This window comes from Arctopsyche grandis, chromosome 2, assembly GCF_051622035.1.
Source record: "Arctopsyche grandis isolate Sample6627 chromosome 2, ASM5162203v2, whole genome shotgun sequence".
Lineage (NCBI taxonomy): Eukaryota > Metazoa > Arthropoda > Insecta > Trichoptera > Hydropsychidae > Arctopsyche > Arctopsyche grandis.
Genome location: NC_135356.1, coordinates 31,863,048 through 31,881,196, shown reverse-complemented (window position 1 = coordinate 31,881,196; position 18,149 = coordinate 31,863,048). Strand labels below are relative to the sequence as shown.

Genomic DNA, 18,149 nt, shown 5'->3' with positions numbered 1-18,149 from the left:
GTTTTTGAGCTCTTTTTACTATTATGCTGTAGATTAAAATTAGAATAATATAATACTATGATTACTAACCAAATTAAATTCAATTGTAAAATAGAAAATGATCAGTAGATCAGTAGCTATTAAAATAGATATAAGATGTATTGTGAACATAATTTCGTAATAATAAAAAGCATTTAAAAATCAAATTCATCGTTATTTATCGTATTCATACGATGCTTGTAATATCTGACCATAGATGTCGGACATTTTTTAGATTTACATGTATCTATGTAATAATTATGTGGACCAGGAAGGCGCATTTGGGGTTTACCTGTTAAGCCTTCCTGGTATATTTGTATATATGTATGTATGTATGTATGTAAAAAATAAAAATAAACATATGCTCTATTAGTAATGAAGGAAATATGTTCAAAGAAATCGAGTTGTAAATAGGTTTATAATTTTTTGTATCATCAGCATATAGAATAGTGTATAGAAGAGTGTTTAAAAATGTATGGAATATCATTAATATAAAGTAATGATGTATGCAGGGTCGATAAGAGGGGGGGGGGGGGAGCCAGGGTAAAGTTTTAGGGCCCTGACTACTCGAGGGGCCCCGTATTGAACATCGTACCTGTTATACCATATTTTGTAGTTCATTTATTTAAAAAAAATAGCATCCAATATACTGTAGGTATTTTTCTTATAGTTCTGGTAGATTTTTCACATATTAAAAATATATGCATTATATAAAATCTTGTTTTTAGTTTGTTATAGGGCCGAAATGAATTTTTCCCAGGGCCCGGATTTCTCTCGGTGGCCCTGGATGTATGTACATATGTATTATAGTTAGTGGATAAAGTGGTGTTTTTTTAATTAAAATATAATATTATTATAAAAATATAAAGCATTGCCGATTAAATACTTTATTGATGATACATGCATTAAAGGTTACATGCTTCTGATTACATAGGTATACACGTACATATATTAAGCACAAGAATTACATTGAAATAATTGAAATCTCTTCTAACATGAGACACAATATAAATCTATTTCACATCAATAAAGAGAATAATTATACTATATTTAATTATAATTAAAATTAATAAAAAAAAGTCAATCTTAATGACATGATATTTATTTGGAATTATTATTATTATGACAATATATTTATTTGAAATTATTATTATTATGACATGATATTTATTTGAAATTATTATTATTATGACATGATATATAAAGGTTACATGCTTTTGATTACATAGGTATACACGTACATATATTAAGCACAAGAATTACATTGAAATAATTGAAATCTCTTCTAACATGAGACACAATATAAATCTATTTCACATCAATAAAGACAATATTTATACTATATTTCATTATATATTTAGATCAAGTAAGATTTTATATAATTAAAATTAATAAAAAAAAAGTCAATCTTAATGACATGATATCTATTTGGAATTATTATTATTATGACAGTATATTTATTTGAAATTATTATTATTATGGCATGAAATTTATTTGAAATTATTAAATTCTAATTATTAATATTTGAAAGTAAAAAACAAAGAAGAAAAAATTTAAAATAAATAAAACTTAATTAAATATATTTTTATCATTAGACTATTGCAACGTATTTATTGCAACAAAATCATATGGCTTATATATAAAAAAAACTGAAACGAACTATCCTATGTATATTATTATTTCATTATTATTGTATTATGTCACTGCAGCTTTTTATTACTAGTTTAAATATTTTTATACATTATATTGGTTTGTTTTCTTGCTATAAAATTTATTTTACACATATTTTTATACAGCATTGGTTTGTTAGTTCATTTTGTCTCTATTTCAATAATAAAACTACAGTCAAACAGTATTTATTTTGGAATTTTTAACGTCTCAAGCCTGTAATTACAAAAAAAAAATACAAAAACAACTCTAACTTTACCATTTAATTTAGTTTTACATATGTGTATATGTATAATATGTAGATACAAGTGAGGCAAAAGTCTCCGCACCACTTATTTTTGATGTACATAATTTATGAATGAAATGTGACGAATTAAATATGTAAGTTGGAAATAATAGCTGCTTATTAAGTTATTACATTTTGAGAAAAACTTTATCAGGTAAATGTGAGTCAAGTAAATTTTTCCTATCCCTATTTTAATGGGATAAGATGACAGATATTGTGAAGTCAGCTCACTTTGCAAATAAAAATACAGTTTCTTTGTAAAATTTAACCACAGTCTAATATGCATAGCATAAAAAGATGAAAGAAAAAGAACAAAAAAACAAAACACTTTTGCCATAATTGAACCCACATATTACTGATTTATTATTCATATACATACATATTTCAACGAAAAATTAACGAAAATTGTATACTTCTTCCAAAACGTGACAATTTGTCGAAATACATACATACATATAAACATTTAAAGATCATCGCATCGATGATAATATTTTTTAACTAATTAAAGCTTCAACCAATGCACATAGACTATATCTATTATATTATATCTAATACAAGACAACAAGGAACATTTAACAAATTGATTATACATATATGTAGATAAATTCAGGAAAGCCGGATAAACTTGAGACATGCGGTTATTTGTGAATGGGAATAATTGAAGTGGCCAATTTACAGACCATCCGAGTAGCACTTGGGCACCCAATCGCAATGCATCTCCTGCGGCATATCGACGATCATCAGATTATGTAACGGGACCTTCTTAAAGTACAACTGAATATGTGGCAGCTTCTTGAGATCCGTTTCCATACCAGGAAGTTCCATGTACTTGATGGCAAAGCTCTTCTTCACAAAGCTGAAAAATGCCTCGCTGAACGTCATCATGACATCGGTTTTCCAATAGCTCTGCAAAATGTTAGCTTTTAATTTAAAACACACACACACATACATAAGAGCATGCGTATTATTAAATGTGTATTATTTTTTACAGATCCCAGATCCTCCAAATCCTTCAACTCATATTTGATAATTTCGCGAATGAATCCGTCATCATCTCTGGTTCCCATGAACACCTTCTTCGCATTTCCGAATAAGGCATGCAATCCAACATTGCGCGCTTTGTGAATCCTTTAACAAACAACTTTGTATTGATTATGTACCATAAATGTAGGAAAAGCCACTGGCTACGTCCACACTACCGATATCTACACCCGATATTCTCGAATTTTCCATATCCAGTTCCCATATTGGAACTGATATCGGACAATATGAGGAACGGATATGAACTGATGTCGAACAAATATCGGTAGTGTGGACGTAGCCATTCGATAAAATATAATATTGTGGCGGCTATACGACATGGTCGAGTTTCGGTCACCATCCTGCGAGTTGGGACCAACTCGGCCAAGCTATCTGTTGCTACCTTACTTTCTTCCCGCCCATCAGATTAAACAGTCGTGTCTTAACATATCTGTCGTTTCACTCCATACGCCCCATAATATAATGACTAATACTATAATTAAACTTTCTACATTATATATATATATGTATACACATGCTCATAAAATGGTATCAAAATCCGCTAAATACAAATATAACAATACCACTAACCGTCACGACCCAAACAAAACAATCAGTTTTTCATTGAAATAAAAATTAAAATGAGGATTTATAGTTGATCCACTGTAGGAAGACACTTGAGAAAAACGTACATGCTGTCCGTTACACCGCCTCCAACGAATGGCATTTCGTACAGACAGTAGAACATTGTACGTGCGAAATGCAATTGATCGAAATAGGTTACAAGGGATAATATGTGCGCTTTACCTTAGTGTCTTCCTACAGCGGATAGCCAATTACATTTCGTTTCAGTTTCGCATTGCATTCAAGAAATTCAACATTGTTCATAGTGGTCGGTATCGTTTGCAAAACTACAAATCCATTGTTTTAATTACATAGGTCAGCATTTTTATATCAAATGTGGGCATTTGACAAGTTAGTTTTGCAATAGAGAAATATAAAGCAACTTAAAATAAATTAAATGCGCATCAAAGCATCGTTTGAGGCCTGTTCATACCTATCCAGTACGAACCGAATGGAAAGCTATTATACCCAGAAAGAAAGGAAGGATTTCATTCGATATCTATTACGACATTTTTTCAGAGCCCAAAGGAGCTAAATCGCACTCACACACTCTTAGCATATAAAAATATTATGTTGCTTAAGCTTTGATTGTTCAGAGGCTTTTTTTCCGAGCGGATTTGTGCTTAGGCTATAAATGTGACGTCTTTGAATATATGTATGTATGTTCAAAAGAGTGAAAATATGTTCGTAAGACGTATTGGCTGTTTAAAAAGTGGAAGTGGAGCTTGAATAACTTATTAGTGGTTTTGCAAATCTTGAATCGATAAGCAAACCTGCATATTGCGAATATATGGCCGCAGTATGTTTATTGGTCACAAAGCGCGCGCCTAAAAGTCACTAAAATATCTACAACGGAACATCTGGCAGCAGAAAAATCCATCATACTAACGAGAAATCGAGTGCCAAATATTCCGTATTCGCGATTTTCATGACACAAATTGTCTTTTGGGCGATCGCAAAGTGACTAATAATCCAATGACCATAGGTATATAATACACATAGATCCGATTTTTTTTCCCAACTTCCCCGGTAGTTAAACCCCCCGCACCCCTCAGTTAGTGAAGACAAGATCTCCGACCAAAATCACACGTCAGGGCCCATCTAGTGTATTATACATCAATGCCAATGATGGTACATATCAAAACACTTCGAGGCCAAACATGTCATATAGCACCATATTTTGTAGTTTGTTTTGCTAAATTAAGCTGCCAGTGTATGTTTGTACACCGAATCACCACTCGAGTGCGTCCCTAAAGCCCAGGTCTGTCATCAAATGCATGTATTGGACAGAGCTTTATCCGAGAACAAATAAAACTAATACCCCGACTCATATGCATGCATTAGTTCGATTTTCAATGATATTCACGCGCAGCAGGCATTCGGAGGGACGCTGTTAAAGCCTCCGAGTGTTTATTCAAATTTAAAACAATGTAATAATTCTCATAAAACGTGACCGATCCCCTTTTTCACCGGGTATATTTACAGAACTCGGTGTGCACCGTTTGCAACGAGGCGTGCTCGCTCTCGAATAGACTGCGATGCAGAAAACCTAGCAATGGTTACGCAAGCACTTAAAGTAAGTGTTTTTGCAAATCTTAAATTGCAAAAGAAGAAAGTCGGAAACTTCTATCGAATACCTAGACACAACAACTGATTTGAATAATTCAATTCCATATTTAAAAAAAAGGAATAATCAAAGTTTGCATAATTTTTCCATGAGTGCTCACAATTCTCAGCTACGCCACTGCAATATACATCGGTACATACATCACTTCTACTGTGCAAGTAGAAAGGAAGGTTAAAATTTTACAGCCCGCATGCTGTATGTAAGAGCCGGGCTACACCGGGTGACTTTCAAGTGACGTGTTGCCCAAGGGCCGGGCCGCACCGTACGACTTGGTTGAGGGCGACCAGACCAATGCATGCAGGTAGATGGGACATGCCACACCCGTCAACTTGTTTGTCGCACACATTTCCATACATTTTTTCGTGTCGCGCAACTAGTCGGCCGACAAAGTTGCACGGTGCGGCCCGGCCCCAAGTGTCTAGTCACGCAACTCGGGCAACCAGAAACTACCAAGAATCCGCTCAACTAATACTTATAATCAGGGGCGACTCGTGACTTTAAAAACAGATGGGGCACAAGGAGGCTTAAGTCAAAATGATAAATATGGGATAAAGAAACATTTCTTGCCGATTCACAAAAAGCAATATGTGTGTGGGGAAGTGCCCGGTTGCACTTAAAGCCTCCCATGCCCATAAGGCCCCGTGCACACTTGCGATTTTCGATCGCGCGATCTTTTCTTGTGCAACAGAACCTATAGAAAGTGGCTGTGATTATTTGGTCGCATATTCGCGCAGTCGCGCTTAAAACTGTATGATCTATTTTTGCGACTAAATGATAAAATCGCAAGTGTGTATAGGGCCTAAGAGTTTTCAATATGTGAAGATACAGTCATAGTTTTTTCACTATGTAGTCGCCGGCAACTAGTCCCGGTGTGTGGCACCCCTCAATACAACGCTATTATTAGGGATTCCAAATATTCGAATATATTCAAATATCGAATAGTTAAGCTTTAAATTTTTTATTTGTAGTTTTAAGAAGGTCAAGATATTATTACAATTTGAAGAAAATCATAATTTGGAACATCAAATGGAACTAAATGTGCTGTAGATTGAAAATATAAAAATAAGTTCGTATAAAAAGTATTCGAATATTCGGATTTGAAACCCCTAAACGCCATACATTTTGAGGGATTGCAATAAAACCACCTTGACCAGACCGAACGTAGGCAACCGGTGAGTTGCCTGGTGTGGCATGCTCCATACAACTGCGTACATTTGATCTGGTCGCGGCAAACAAAGGCACCCACAGAGTCACCCGGTGTGGCCGGGCTCTAAGTCGCGCCCCCTACTACTGATTTTCATCCTTTCGCCAGGAGTACATATGTAGGGAAATATCAAAAAAATAGTAATACATAACGCAGCGACATTCAAGCGCAATTGCTAAACAATGATAAACAATAGGAAGACATAGTTAAAATACAACAATAGATAAAAACACACTCGGGAAAGGTCAGATATTGACGTGTAAAAGTATAAATATCTCAGCGCCTTGCACATTCATATGTAAATTAAATGGAATAATACGAGTTAAACTTTCACCTGAACGGGACATCGTTGATGAATAGGTTCTTGGTTTCAACGGTGATTATTTCCGACTGGTTCAATTCGGCGATATTGCCAGCCTCATCCAACCCGGTTGGTATATCTTCGGTAGACAGAAGCCCTTGAATCTGAGCCCTGTATAGGATTTTGTGCTTCTTCAACTCCAGTTTGAACACGCCTACGAATTCTTCGTTTTCCATGATCGGTACGCTTGTGTCAGGCTCATTCAACACGCTGTCTGTATAAAACAATAATATGTATGTATGTATTAAAAAGCGTACACATCGAGTCGGTCGAGAAGTTTTCGTAAACTGGCTATTGTTTACTAGCAGAATGCGATATTTATAATTAATGCGATCGCAATCTTGTCAACACCTGTTGCATCAGGTATTCGAGTACGCGTAATACTACGCCAGTTTGAAATCTCTATTACAATAACCTATTAATTGCTTTAGTTTGGATTAAATCAGCGGTTTCCAAACTTTATGCTACTACGCCTCCCTAAAAAAACATCCCTTAACAAGACATACGGTACAGTAGTCAACGAGACTCATCATTACGCGGCATACCAACCTAAACATATGCGCTTACGCTTGACTCAAACATGCCAACTTAATAATTTATACGTGCACTCTTCTGGGTCCTTCATACATAAAAGTTTAAAGAGATGATGTATTTTAAAATGTGAACACGATCTTAAAATATAACGCGATGAAACGAGGTGGGTAGATACCGATGTACATATATTTGATGCGGATTATCGGTGTGAGATTTTTTTTCGATTCGCAAACCAACAAATATGATTCGCTGTTTGTTTGTGTCCATAGAGACCTTGGATTGAACGTCTATGACAGGGTTTCCCAAACAGGACAGGACTGCAACACATTTAACCAACTTCTACCTCAAATTGAAAGGCGACCGATGGTCAATCTCCACTGATGTTTATGACGTCATGAATCTAAGTACATACAGGCGGAGAGTTTGAATAGAAATTGGATACGGAAATAAAAAATGTGGAAAAAGTTTCACAATATAAGGTAAAATTAATATGATTTTTAATACAAGTGATAAAATTTAATTTTGGATTTCATCAATTGAATCAAAAAATTTTGATTGTTTTCCTGCCTTAGATGAATGATTAAACATTGAGTACCTACACAACTTGATAACAACTCTTTTGCAAAATATTCCCAAACCGAGTTAGGACGATTCCTGTGTTCTGAATCCATTTTCCGTGACAGCTAAACCATTAGACTTAAGCGCGAGTGATAATGAAAATTTAATTGATTTACTCGGTGACTCAAATACAAAGCTCAGCCATTAAACGATTTTTGAGCGAGTTTTCAGAAGAATAACCCAATATGTAAAAACAAGCTATTTTTCTTTTACTTCCGTTTTCTACATCCTATTTATGCGAATCAGAATTTTCTTATTATGCTGCAACGATCAAAGTACAGGAACAGGCTCGACTACACCGCTGATATAATAATTAAACTCACCTATATTTTGTCTGATATCAAAAAGATTTGCGATTTAAGGACTCAAAACCATCAAAGTCGTAAAGAGTATAATAATAAGTCGTTAAGAAATAAATAATGTGAAACTTGGACACTGAACGCCAAGACACAAAGTCCAATGCACTCAAAGAAGTATGGAAAGCTGTATGCTCGACATACAATGCCATATACATTGTATGCCACAATGGTCTGTTTAGAATAAAATAAATAAATAAATAACGAGGAAAGACAGGAAGCGGAACACGTGGGTATGACAAGGGTAGTGGATATAGTGGATAAAAGAATGGACGAAAGGTGGACAAAAGAAGTGCTTGAATGGTACCCGAGAGAATGCAAAAGAGCAAAAGGAAGACCGCAGGGAAGATGAGTAGACGAAATTCGGAAAATGTGATGAGAGTTGCGCAAATCAGAGACGAGTGGAAACGTGTTGTAGAGGCCTCCTCCAGTAGTGAATGGTGAATGGGTGTAAATGATGATTTAACCGACTTCAAAAATAGGCCAAGTGTTTCATTGCAGAAAAAGTTTGGGATAATATACATACATAGGTAATAATAACAGACAGCCGAAACTCACCTGACAAGATGTGCTGGCGAAATTTATACCCCCACTTGGAGTGCAACTTCGAAGCGTACGATTCAACAGGCCTATCGACGTAATCAGCTGTGTTATAGATGTAAATAGCCCCGTTGATCATCCGGGCACTCAGCAACACAGCTTGTCTTGAGTAAGGCAGCTGGGCGATGGCCACCAAGGTGCTGCGAGTGGTGACGAAACCGACATCGTAGAATACGGCGCTCTGGACGGACTCCAGCAGCTGCTTGTGATCCAGAAGATATTTAAAAAAGGGCAAGCGTTTATCTTCGATGCATTTTTCCACTTTGGTGTACGTGCCGTGGGTGAGGTCCATATGGGTGACACCGGTCGCGCCAACCATGTACTTCAGCCGGGACGTGTCATTCACGAGCTCCATGTCCTTGTCGACACTGAAATAGCCGACCACCGAAGGACCTGACATTTCCGTGGACAGGTGGGAGTATTTGCGGGGTCCCGTGTGAAGCTGATTGTCGAGCATTTTTCGGTAAAGTAGATTTGCTGATTCTACGGACGAAACATATATTGTGTTTATGGGCATTAACATTTTCTTTGATGATATTTCCTTTATACGAGATGGTTATCTTATTGTGTGGGAGGACGGGGGGGAATTATTTGTATATGTCTAATGGCAGAATTCCCTCTACATAATTGCTGGAGCATTTTAAAACTAGAGAAGATTACCACCGAGTCGTGATGATGTCATTCACTATCCTTATATACATTTATTTATTATTACTATCGGATTTAAAATGGACTTATTTATCGTCAAATAAATTTTAATACTAAGCTAGCCTTGGCGATTTCCATACGTTATCATATTTATTTTACTCACACTTACCAAACTATATGTCAGTAGAGTGGTGAGGTAATTGCTAAAGATCCGTTTTTTTTCTTTCATTTTAGCATTTAGTAGTTTTATGTAAGTCTTTACATATTTCTTTATTCTTTACATATATAGATCTTAAGTACCTAAAGTTTTTCGGGTGGAAACACCTTTGGTATATATGTATGTATGTTAGAGCCGAACGACCTCATGACCCAATTCATTTGAAAAATACATTTATAATGTATAAAAATATAATTCAAACATCTGAACATGGATCAAAAATGAAAAGTATAGTTAATTGATCAGGGAAAACACTTCGCGACCCTAATTGTGGCGGTGGGGAGGTGGAGGAGGTCAGTTAAACGATCAGTTGCACTATCAGTTAAACTATCAGTTAAACTATCAGTTAAACTATCAGTTACACTATCAGTTAAACTATCAGTTAAACTATCAGTTAAAACTATCAGTGCTGGAATAAGACACAGCGGAAGGGGCCTCCAATATTGTCAGATATTTTCAGAAAAATGCAAATCCATGTATTGTTATGCGCGTTAGTTATTTTCACAAGCAAAAACTAAATTGTCAACTGGACATATCGATTGGGAACATATAAGGCGTAATTTAAAAGAAAGAAAGGTCGAATTGTCAAATCGAAAGGGGAATCATTTAAGTCGTATCGAATACTTTGCCAAATTTGACAATTTTATTGAAAGTCATTTATCGTACGATATATGTAAGTACGTACATATACGATAATTTTTAAGTTAAATAGGCAGCGAAGTAACGTCTAATTTCGAAGCAACGTAATGTAAAATAACGTATAATTTCAGGCAGAATTTTATTATTCGAATATTGTTGACTCAACTCCATATGGACCAGTTCGTCTTGAGATTTGGGGTTAAATCAAAAAATAAGAATATCTCGAGCGAATCGTATTAGAATCCTTACAAAAATGTAGGGGCCGATTATACAAACAACAGAGTAAATATAGCTGGAAAGTGCAAAGGTGAATTTCATTTGAAGGCTAAAATATTAAATGGGCTCTTATATAAGTTAGGGACTGTGAAAAACAACTTTGAAAAACCTATGGGCAAATTAACCTATGACGTATAGGCGTGTTTGGACAACAACTTTATGGGATAAATTATTGTTTTAGAGCAAGTAAATCGTTACAGAATTGTGTAATAAAATCTATTTCATATTTCATTCGAAACACAAAGAACGAATTCGGTGAAATAGAAAAAAATTATGCGAATATTCTTACTAAAACTCAAGAATATAAAGACACTAGGCGTGAAAAAACGAAGTTACAATTCGGGGGAGATGCGCGATGAGATTAATTTTAGTCAAATATTATAGTTGACTACAATACATATAAGAAACATATTGACGGTAAATATTTTAAAGATGAAATTTAGGTACAATTTGTGGCATTTCTTAAGACATCACTAATCCTATCGAGATGTACTTATGTATACCTTGTTACAATGTACGTTTCCGAATATTGAAACAATTTTAAAAATCTTTTTAACACTGCCTTTACACATAATGTTTTCGGTCTTAAAACCAATCGAAAACAGTTTGCAAAATTCATTACATCAATGATGTAGTAAATTTATCAAAAAAAAAATATATAGTTTGATAAATTTTATATTCAAAATTCTTTAATAAATAATTTTGAATATAAAAAAACGCGCTTTTATTATAATGCAGCCACAATCCACAAAGAAAAAAAAATTGGACACTCCGCGATTACGGGGGGAACGCTAAAGCCTTATTTGGACGGAAATTGATCGACAAATCGACAATTGTGCTAAAATACACAAATTTTTAAATTATAATTAATCAGTAATGATAAATAGAGCTTGGATATGAACGATAGAATGATGATTACATTACAGTGCAATTTAAACAGTAACATATTATTGAAGATAAAAACGTCCATTTCGACCATTCGTACTGGCTCTACCAGTACAAAGCTGAGATAAAACCAGTACACATTTTTTATACTAATAGTAGTTTTAACAGATGGATTGAAAATTCAAAGCCTTCGGCGAAATCAATCTAAGAAAATTAGTAGAATATTTTCACTGTTAACTAGGAACAAATGAACTTTGATCCTTGGTGAAGAATATGTGGTCCAGTGATACAGCGCAATTGAACGTATAAACGTTAAAATGTTTGTAAAATCACTGAGTGTTATTCTAGCCAGTCTTGTGATCTTGAGATTTTATAAGAACATTCCAGAAAATGAATATTTACGTAGAAACGTTAAAATGTTGGTAAAATGAAAAAAAAAGTAAGATTTTATAAGAGCGTTCAAGAAAATGAATATTAGCGTTTTTAATAATCGAAATATTAAAAAAACTATTTTTAGAAAAAATGACATAGTATTGATTTTGAAAAACAACAAAGAACGAAATTTGGATGTCGAACTAAATAAATGTTTTTTAACTAATGGTATTTAGCAGATGGTTTGGAAAATTAAAGCTTTCGGCGAGATCAATCTACGGAAAATTATCAGCAAATTAGTCGAATATTATCACTAGTCACCGGAGTCTGAGGGGGCCGTGTATTCTTCAAAGGTTGTAAATGCATTGTTAAAGGTTTGCCGAACAATGGATAACACTGTGACTATTCTACCTCTAATTATCACCGTTAACGAGGAACAAATGCTATTTAGTCTTTGATGAACAATATGCGGTCCAGTGATGCAGCGCAGCGATTGAACGTAGAAACGTTAAAATGTTGGTAAAATAAAAAAAAAGTAAGATTTTGCAAGAGCGTTCAAGACAATGAATATTAGCGCTTTTAATAAACCAAGCATTAAAAAAAATATTTTCAGAAAAAATGTCCTAGTATTGAATTTGAAAAACCACGACGAACGAATTTTAGATGTCGATCTATATAAAAGCTCTTCAACAAATGGCCACCTTTAATAAAAGCAACTATATAAAATATTATCGGTTTCAAAATAACTCTCGATGAACATTGAAATTTTAAAGTAAAGAATAGTTTTTACCAAATGAGGCGAATTCACGGCTAGGCAGAGCTGGTCGACTCCAAGGTAGACGAACACCAGTAGACGACACGGCACTGTTGAGTGTTCGAAACCAAAGTGACGAATGCCTAGTGGCAAATGTATGATGCCCCCTCAAATGTGGCGATACCGCACTGAGCATGCCTGAAGCTTTGTATTGCGCGAAACAGGGTTCATCTTCTGTGTCGGGCGCTTATTGCATATGTTGTAAAATTTTGTCAACGCGCAAAATATGATCAATTATGTACACTGGTAAGATTAGTGAGAGTTGGTACGTTTTCGTAATCGCATAGAAGCTCGCGAAAGAAACTGTGCGTCTTTTTTTTTTTACTTACCTCCTTTACGTTTCAAATGGCTTTCGTGTCAATGGTCATTTTTTATTTATTATTGAACTAGCTGAACCCGGCATGCGTTGCAATGCCACAATAACGCAGACAACGAACACATTTGAAATGACCGTTCCCGTTTTGGGTGATTTTTTTTCACAGCAATCTTCCCGGATATGCATACAACAAATCCTGAAAGTTCCATCGTAATCGGTTCAGTGGTTAAGGAGCCTATACGAGACACACAGACAGACATTCAATTGTATATATGTATGTACATACTAGAGTTTCTGACCCGGGTCGGCCCGGGACAAACATTCCCGGGAATTCACGAAACTTTTGCTGTCCCGTGTCCCGATAATTCTTATCTCGAATCACGGGAATTGGATTAAAAAAATCTTGAAAATATACAACATTTTCAAGACTGCACGAAGGGAAATAATAAATCAAAATATTCTCAAAGGTTTGTTGTTTAGCAGTTCCCTAATTGCGCATTCCCAGAACGTGGGAGTTTTATGAAAATATTGATTCTGTGCGTTTGGCGAAAATCGTTACATGTAATTCTATTCTGAGAAAATCTTAATACGATGCACTTGACCTTACCGATGAATTATTCCATGTATTGAAAATTAAAATCGAAGAAAAGCCTAGAACTGACAGAAATAGGCTTTCGGATTCTCATTTAAGTATTTGAGTATTCTTAAGAAGCTACCGTCGCGGTTTAGGAAACCGGAGCACTTGTGATTTTACGATTTTTGGGCAATAAAAATATTGTCCTTTTAGGTGTGTGGTTTTTAACGATCGGGTCTTTTACATATGATTGTTTTCTACGATTTGAGTTCAGTTTAGTGTGAGTTTTCGAGGTGTATGATCGAAATCGTTGAAAATAAAAATACCATGCGACAATACACTCAACTATCATTGGAGGAGAATATAAAAATCGCGGCTTTGGCAGACTCTGGATTTTTATTGCGATCAATTTCTCAACAAATGGAATGTTCTGTATCTACTGTGTCAAGAATAATGAAAAAGAAAAAGGATTCTGGAAGTTTTGCTCGTAAGAAGGGGACAGGACCGAAAAGATGCACATCCGAGAGACAAGATCGCCTGATAGCTCTTATTATCTTTACGGAAACGGTTCAAAACTGCTGTAGAGATAAGAAAAGAGATCTCGGATCAATTTTCAATTGAAATTAGTGATGTAACCTTAAGAAGACGACTCAGAGAAGCTGCACTGTAAGCACGGAAACCTGCGAAAAAACCATTACTTACGAAGAAAATGGTGAAAAATCGATTAGAGTGTCGAAATACCACAAAAATTGGACAACATCGGATTGGCGACAAGTGATATTTTCTGATGAGTTGAAATTCAACCTCTTCAGTTACGATGGTTTTCCGTATGTTCGAAGAAAAGTTGGAGAAAGATTCGACCAAAAATATACCATGAAAACAGTGAAGCATCCCCCAAGCCACATAGTTTAGGGATGTTTTTCTTATTATTGAATTGGTGGAATACCGTTTCTGCAAGGTTCCATTAACGGAATAGCATATAAAAAAATTCTAGAAGAAAGTTTTATCCCATCAATGGAAAATCATCTTTCAAATTCTGATGATGTCATATTCCAATATGACTCTGCCCCTTGTCATCGAGCTAAATTAGTGAGTATTAATTTTATTTAATGGTATTGAATGTAATTAATAATATTTCGGTCAAAATACTGAAATAGTTTTGTTGCTTTTTTTTAGGTTCGGGTTTATTTGCAGGAATTGGGTGTAAAGACATTAACATGGCCTGGGAATAGTCCCGATTTAAACCCAATTGAAAATTTATGGATGGCTTTTAAATATAAGATTAGTAAAACAAATGTGTCTAGCCATCAATCATTAAAAGATACCATTGAAAAAGTATGGTATGAAGACTTCCCCATCGACATCTGTAATTTAACATTCTGGCTCGTCACGGAGACCGGTACATATGTACATGCTAGCTGAACCAGACATGCATTGCAATTCCACAATAACGCGTGCAATTCTCGTTCCCGTTATCGTTCCCCTTACACAGACATTCAATTTTATATATTGGCATAGATACATTTGTTGACGTGGGCCATCCGCTGTGTTTGTGGTATAGCCCTGAATGGTCAGTACATTCGAGTGCAAGGTAGGCGTGGCACGATTATTGTCACACTCGCGACGTGATGCGTTGAAGGCGGGATGGGATAGCTTTACTTTCGCGTCAGTAAAATCGTAATTACGAATATTATTATTAAGAGGGTTTTTCTCGTTTTTTTTTACACAGTAATCTTCCCGGACATGCATACAACAAATCCTGAAAGTTCCATCGTAATCGGTTCAGTGGTTTAGGAGCCTACACGAGACACAGAGACAGACATTCAATTTTATATACATACATATATAGATGTATTTGGCCACCAGGGGTGGCTAAAGCTTCGATCGCGGTCGACTGGTCTGTTAGAGAAGAACTGTAAACAATTTTACCGATGAAGATAACAAACGAGAGGTCAAGATATACATACATATGTACTTATATACTTCGTTTAAGTATTTTATTAATAAAACAGAATTTCAAATACATAAACTGGTGTCAATTACTGGTGACTGATGGAGCTCCTGCGATGGTTGAGAATCATAATGGGTTTATTTATAACTATTTGTAAAAATTATGATGATATTCCAAGTTTTACCAACTACCATTACATTTGAGCACAAAGATGGATAGTGTAATGGTAAATGGATATTTGGATGGATAATTAAATCCAGACGATGTGATGAATGTCGCATTCAAAATAATTTATTCTATTCGTGGAATAAGTTCGCAAAGACGCAGAATCAGAACATTACTAAAGGAATGTGAATCTGATCTCGGGGAATTACTAGTACACACTGACGTAAGGTGGCTAAGCCGTGCCAAGTTTTTAAAAATATTCTTGAATCTATTGCCTTAAATAAAAAAGTTTATGGCAAGTGTTAGTAAATCATATCCCCAATTGAAAGATGATAAGTGGGTGCGTGGTCTTGCTTTTCTATCTGACATGACAGGAAAGCTAAATGAATTAAATGTGCAACTTCAGGGAAAGAAAAAAACGTTGGCGACGTATGTACATGCATTCAAGGGGAGATTTTCCCTCCTAGAAGCACAATTGAGGAGAGAGGATTTAAAACAATTCCAAAATATGGCTGCCATATCTATAGACAGAAACTCGCACGAATATGATCAATATGCAAACAAGATATCTGTTACGAAATGAGTTTAACATTATTCGTATCATTCCCGTTCAATGATGAAATACAAATAAAAGTATGAATAAAATTAAAAGATTTTTTGGATGTGGACAAAAAACTAGTTGAGGATGAAGTACTTAAATAAAAATGTGATATATTTTTGAAATCAAGAACTTCTTCTCAAAATAGTTATTGGAATTAAATTTGTGAAAAAAAATATCTATGTTTTTGGAGATGTGCGGCAAGTTAATAACTTTTTTCGGGTCTACTTACCTCTGCGAAGCAACATTTTCTACCATGAATGCAATCAAAACCAAACATCGCTCCCGTTTAACAGGCGCAAGGGGTGTAGTCCCATGGAGCCCCGCCAGGGGCGCCACAGGGGGCACAGCCCCATGGGGCCGCAGCCTTATGGTGCGCAGCCGCATGGGGCCCCGAAGGGGGCCCAGGGGGGCGCAGCCACATGGGGCGCAGCCGTCATCGAACAAATGATTCGATTTTTTTTTTTTTCGATTCATAGGCGCCGATTTGACTTTTTTCGATTCAATGGATTCACCCCCACGGGGGCGCAGTCTTATGGGGCTCAGCCACATGGGGCCCCGAAGGGGGCGCAGAGGGGCGCAGCCATAGGGGGCGCAGTCCCATGGGGCCCCAAAGGGGGGCGTAGCCTTATGGGGCGCAGCCTTATGGGGCGCAGCCTTATGGGGCGCAGCCTTATGGGGCGCAGCCTTATGGAGCTCAGCCGCATGGGGCCCCGAAGGGTCGCAGGGGGGCGCGGCCTCATGGGGCGCAGTCTTATGGAGCTCAGCCGCATGGGGCCCCAAAGGGGGCGCAGCCTTATGGGGTGCAGCCCCATGGTGCCCCGAAGGGGGCGTAGCCGCAGCCCTAAAAGGCATTAGCTAAGGGGGGGCGCAGAGGGGCGAAGCCCTAAACGGCAATAGCTAAGGGGGGTGCAGAGGGGCGAAGACCTAGAAGGCAAAGGCTCAGGGGGGCACCGAGGGCGAAGCCCTAGAAGGCAAAAAAGAGGTAATTTAACTTGAACCGAAAAAGTTTCGTAACCGCTGACTTAACACACAATGTTAGTTGACCGCCGCCAATAATTTAAAAACAGATCGCCCGCAGTGATCAAAAGTTTGGCCACCCCTGCTATACACCTATTCACCGACACAACACAAGCGCATTTGTTCGCGCCAACTCTCGGTAACAGACCTATACAAGAGTGCTCTTGATTATTCGGGTGCAGGTGATCCGTCACTGAGCTGCAAATTTTTACTTAATCCATGCACGTCAGTGCTCGGATTAAGTGGTGTTTTCAAACACCAAGTAGGTGTTTTCGGGTATGTTTGACTTATTTTTTTTCGACTAAAAAGGACGAATGCCAGTCAAGAAACTGATGCTTTTAAAAAAAATAACTGCAAAAAATACATTTTTTTCCTGGAATTTTAGTACCTTTATTTAGGAATTTAATACCCATTCATTAAGACTATTTTTTATGGATTACTTTTTTCTCTAAGCAAGACATTATTTAGCTGCCAGAGGGGATGCTCATTTAATTTAAAAATAGTAATGTATACATATAACGACAGATGTCGTTATATGTGTACATAAGTGCAAGCCTAAATACAACAGTAGGTATTAACCTTCCCCGGCAAAGAGAACAAGAAAAAGACAGATCTTATCAAAAACATTTTCATTGTTGTTGATTTATTTTATTACAATATATCATGCACTTGTTTATTTATTTTATTAAAATAAATATTATATTTTACATTGAAAACCCGTTGTCAACTGCATCTATAGAAAAAAGGGACCAATAGGA

At 36.2% G+C, this 18,149-nt stretch overlaps 3 protein-coding genes across 3 annotated transcripts in view; 1 reads left to right on the top strand and 2 right to left on the bottom strand.

Moving 5' to 3' along the window:
- LOC143921156 (uncharacterized) overlaps window positions 1-18,149 on the bottom strand; it is a 325,759-nt gene that overhangs the window by 151,781 nt on the left and 155,829 nt on the right. The gene's annotated exons all lie outside the window — the stretch shown is intronic.
- LOC143921170 (uncharacterized) overlaps window positions 1-18,149 on the bottom strand; it is a 155,435-nt gene that overhangs the window by 37,634 nt on the left and 99,652 nt on the right. The gene's annotated exons all lie outside the window — the stretch shown is intronic.
- Window positions 12,902-16,356, top strand: LOC143922352 (general transcription factor II-I repeat domain-containing protein 2B-like). The gene is made up of 3 exons (XM_077445575.1): window positions 12,902-12,968; window positions 15,869-15,996; window positions 16,063-16,356. The coding sequence occupies exons 1-3, from the start codon at window positions 12,902-12,904 to the stop codon at window positions 16,354-16,356; spliced, it is 489 nt and encodes a 162-aa protein (XP_077301701.1).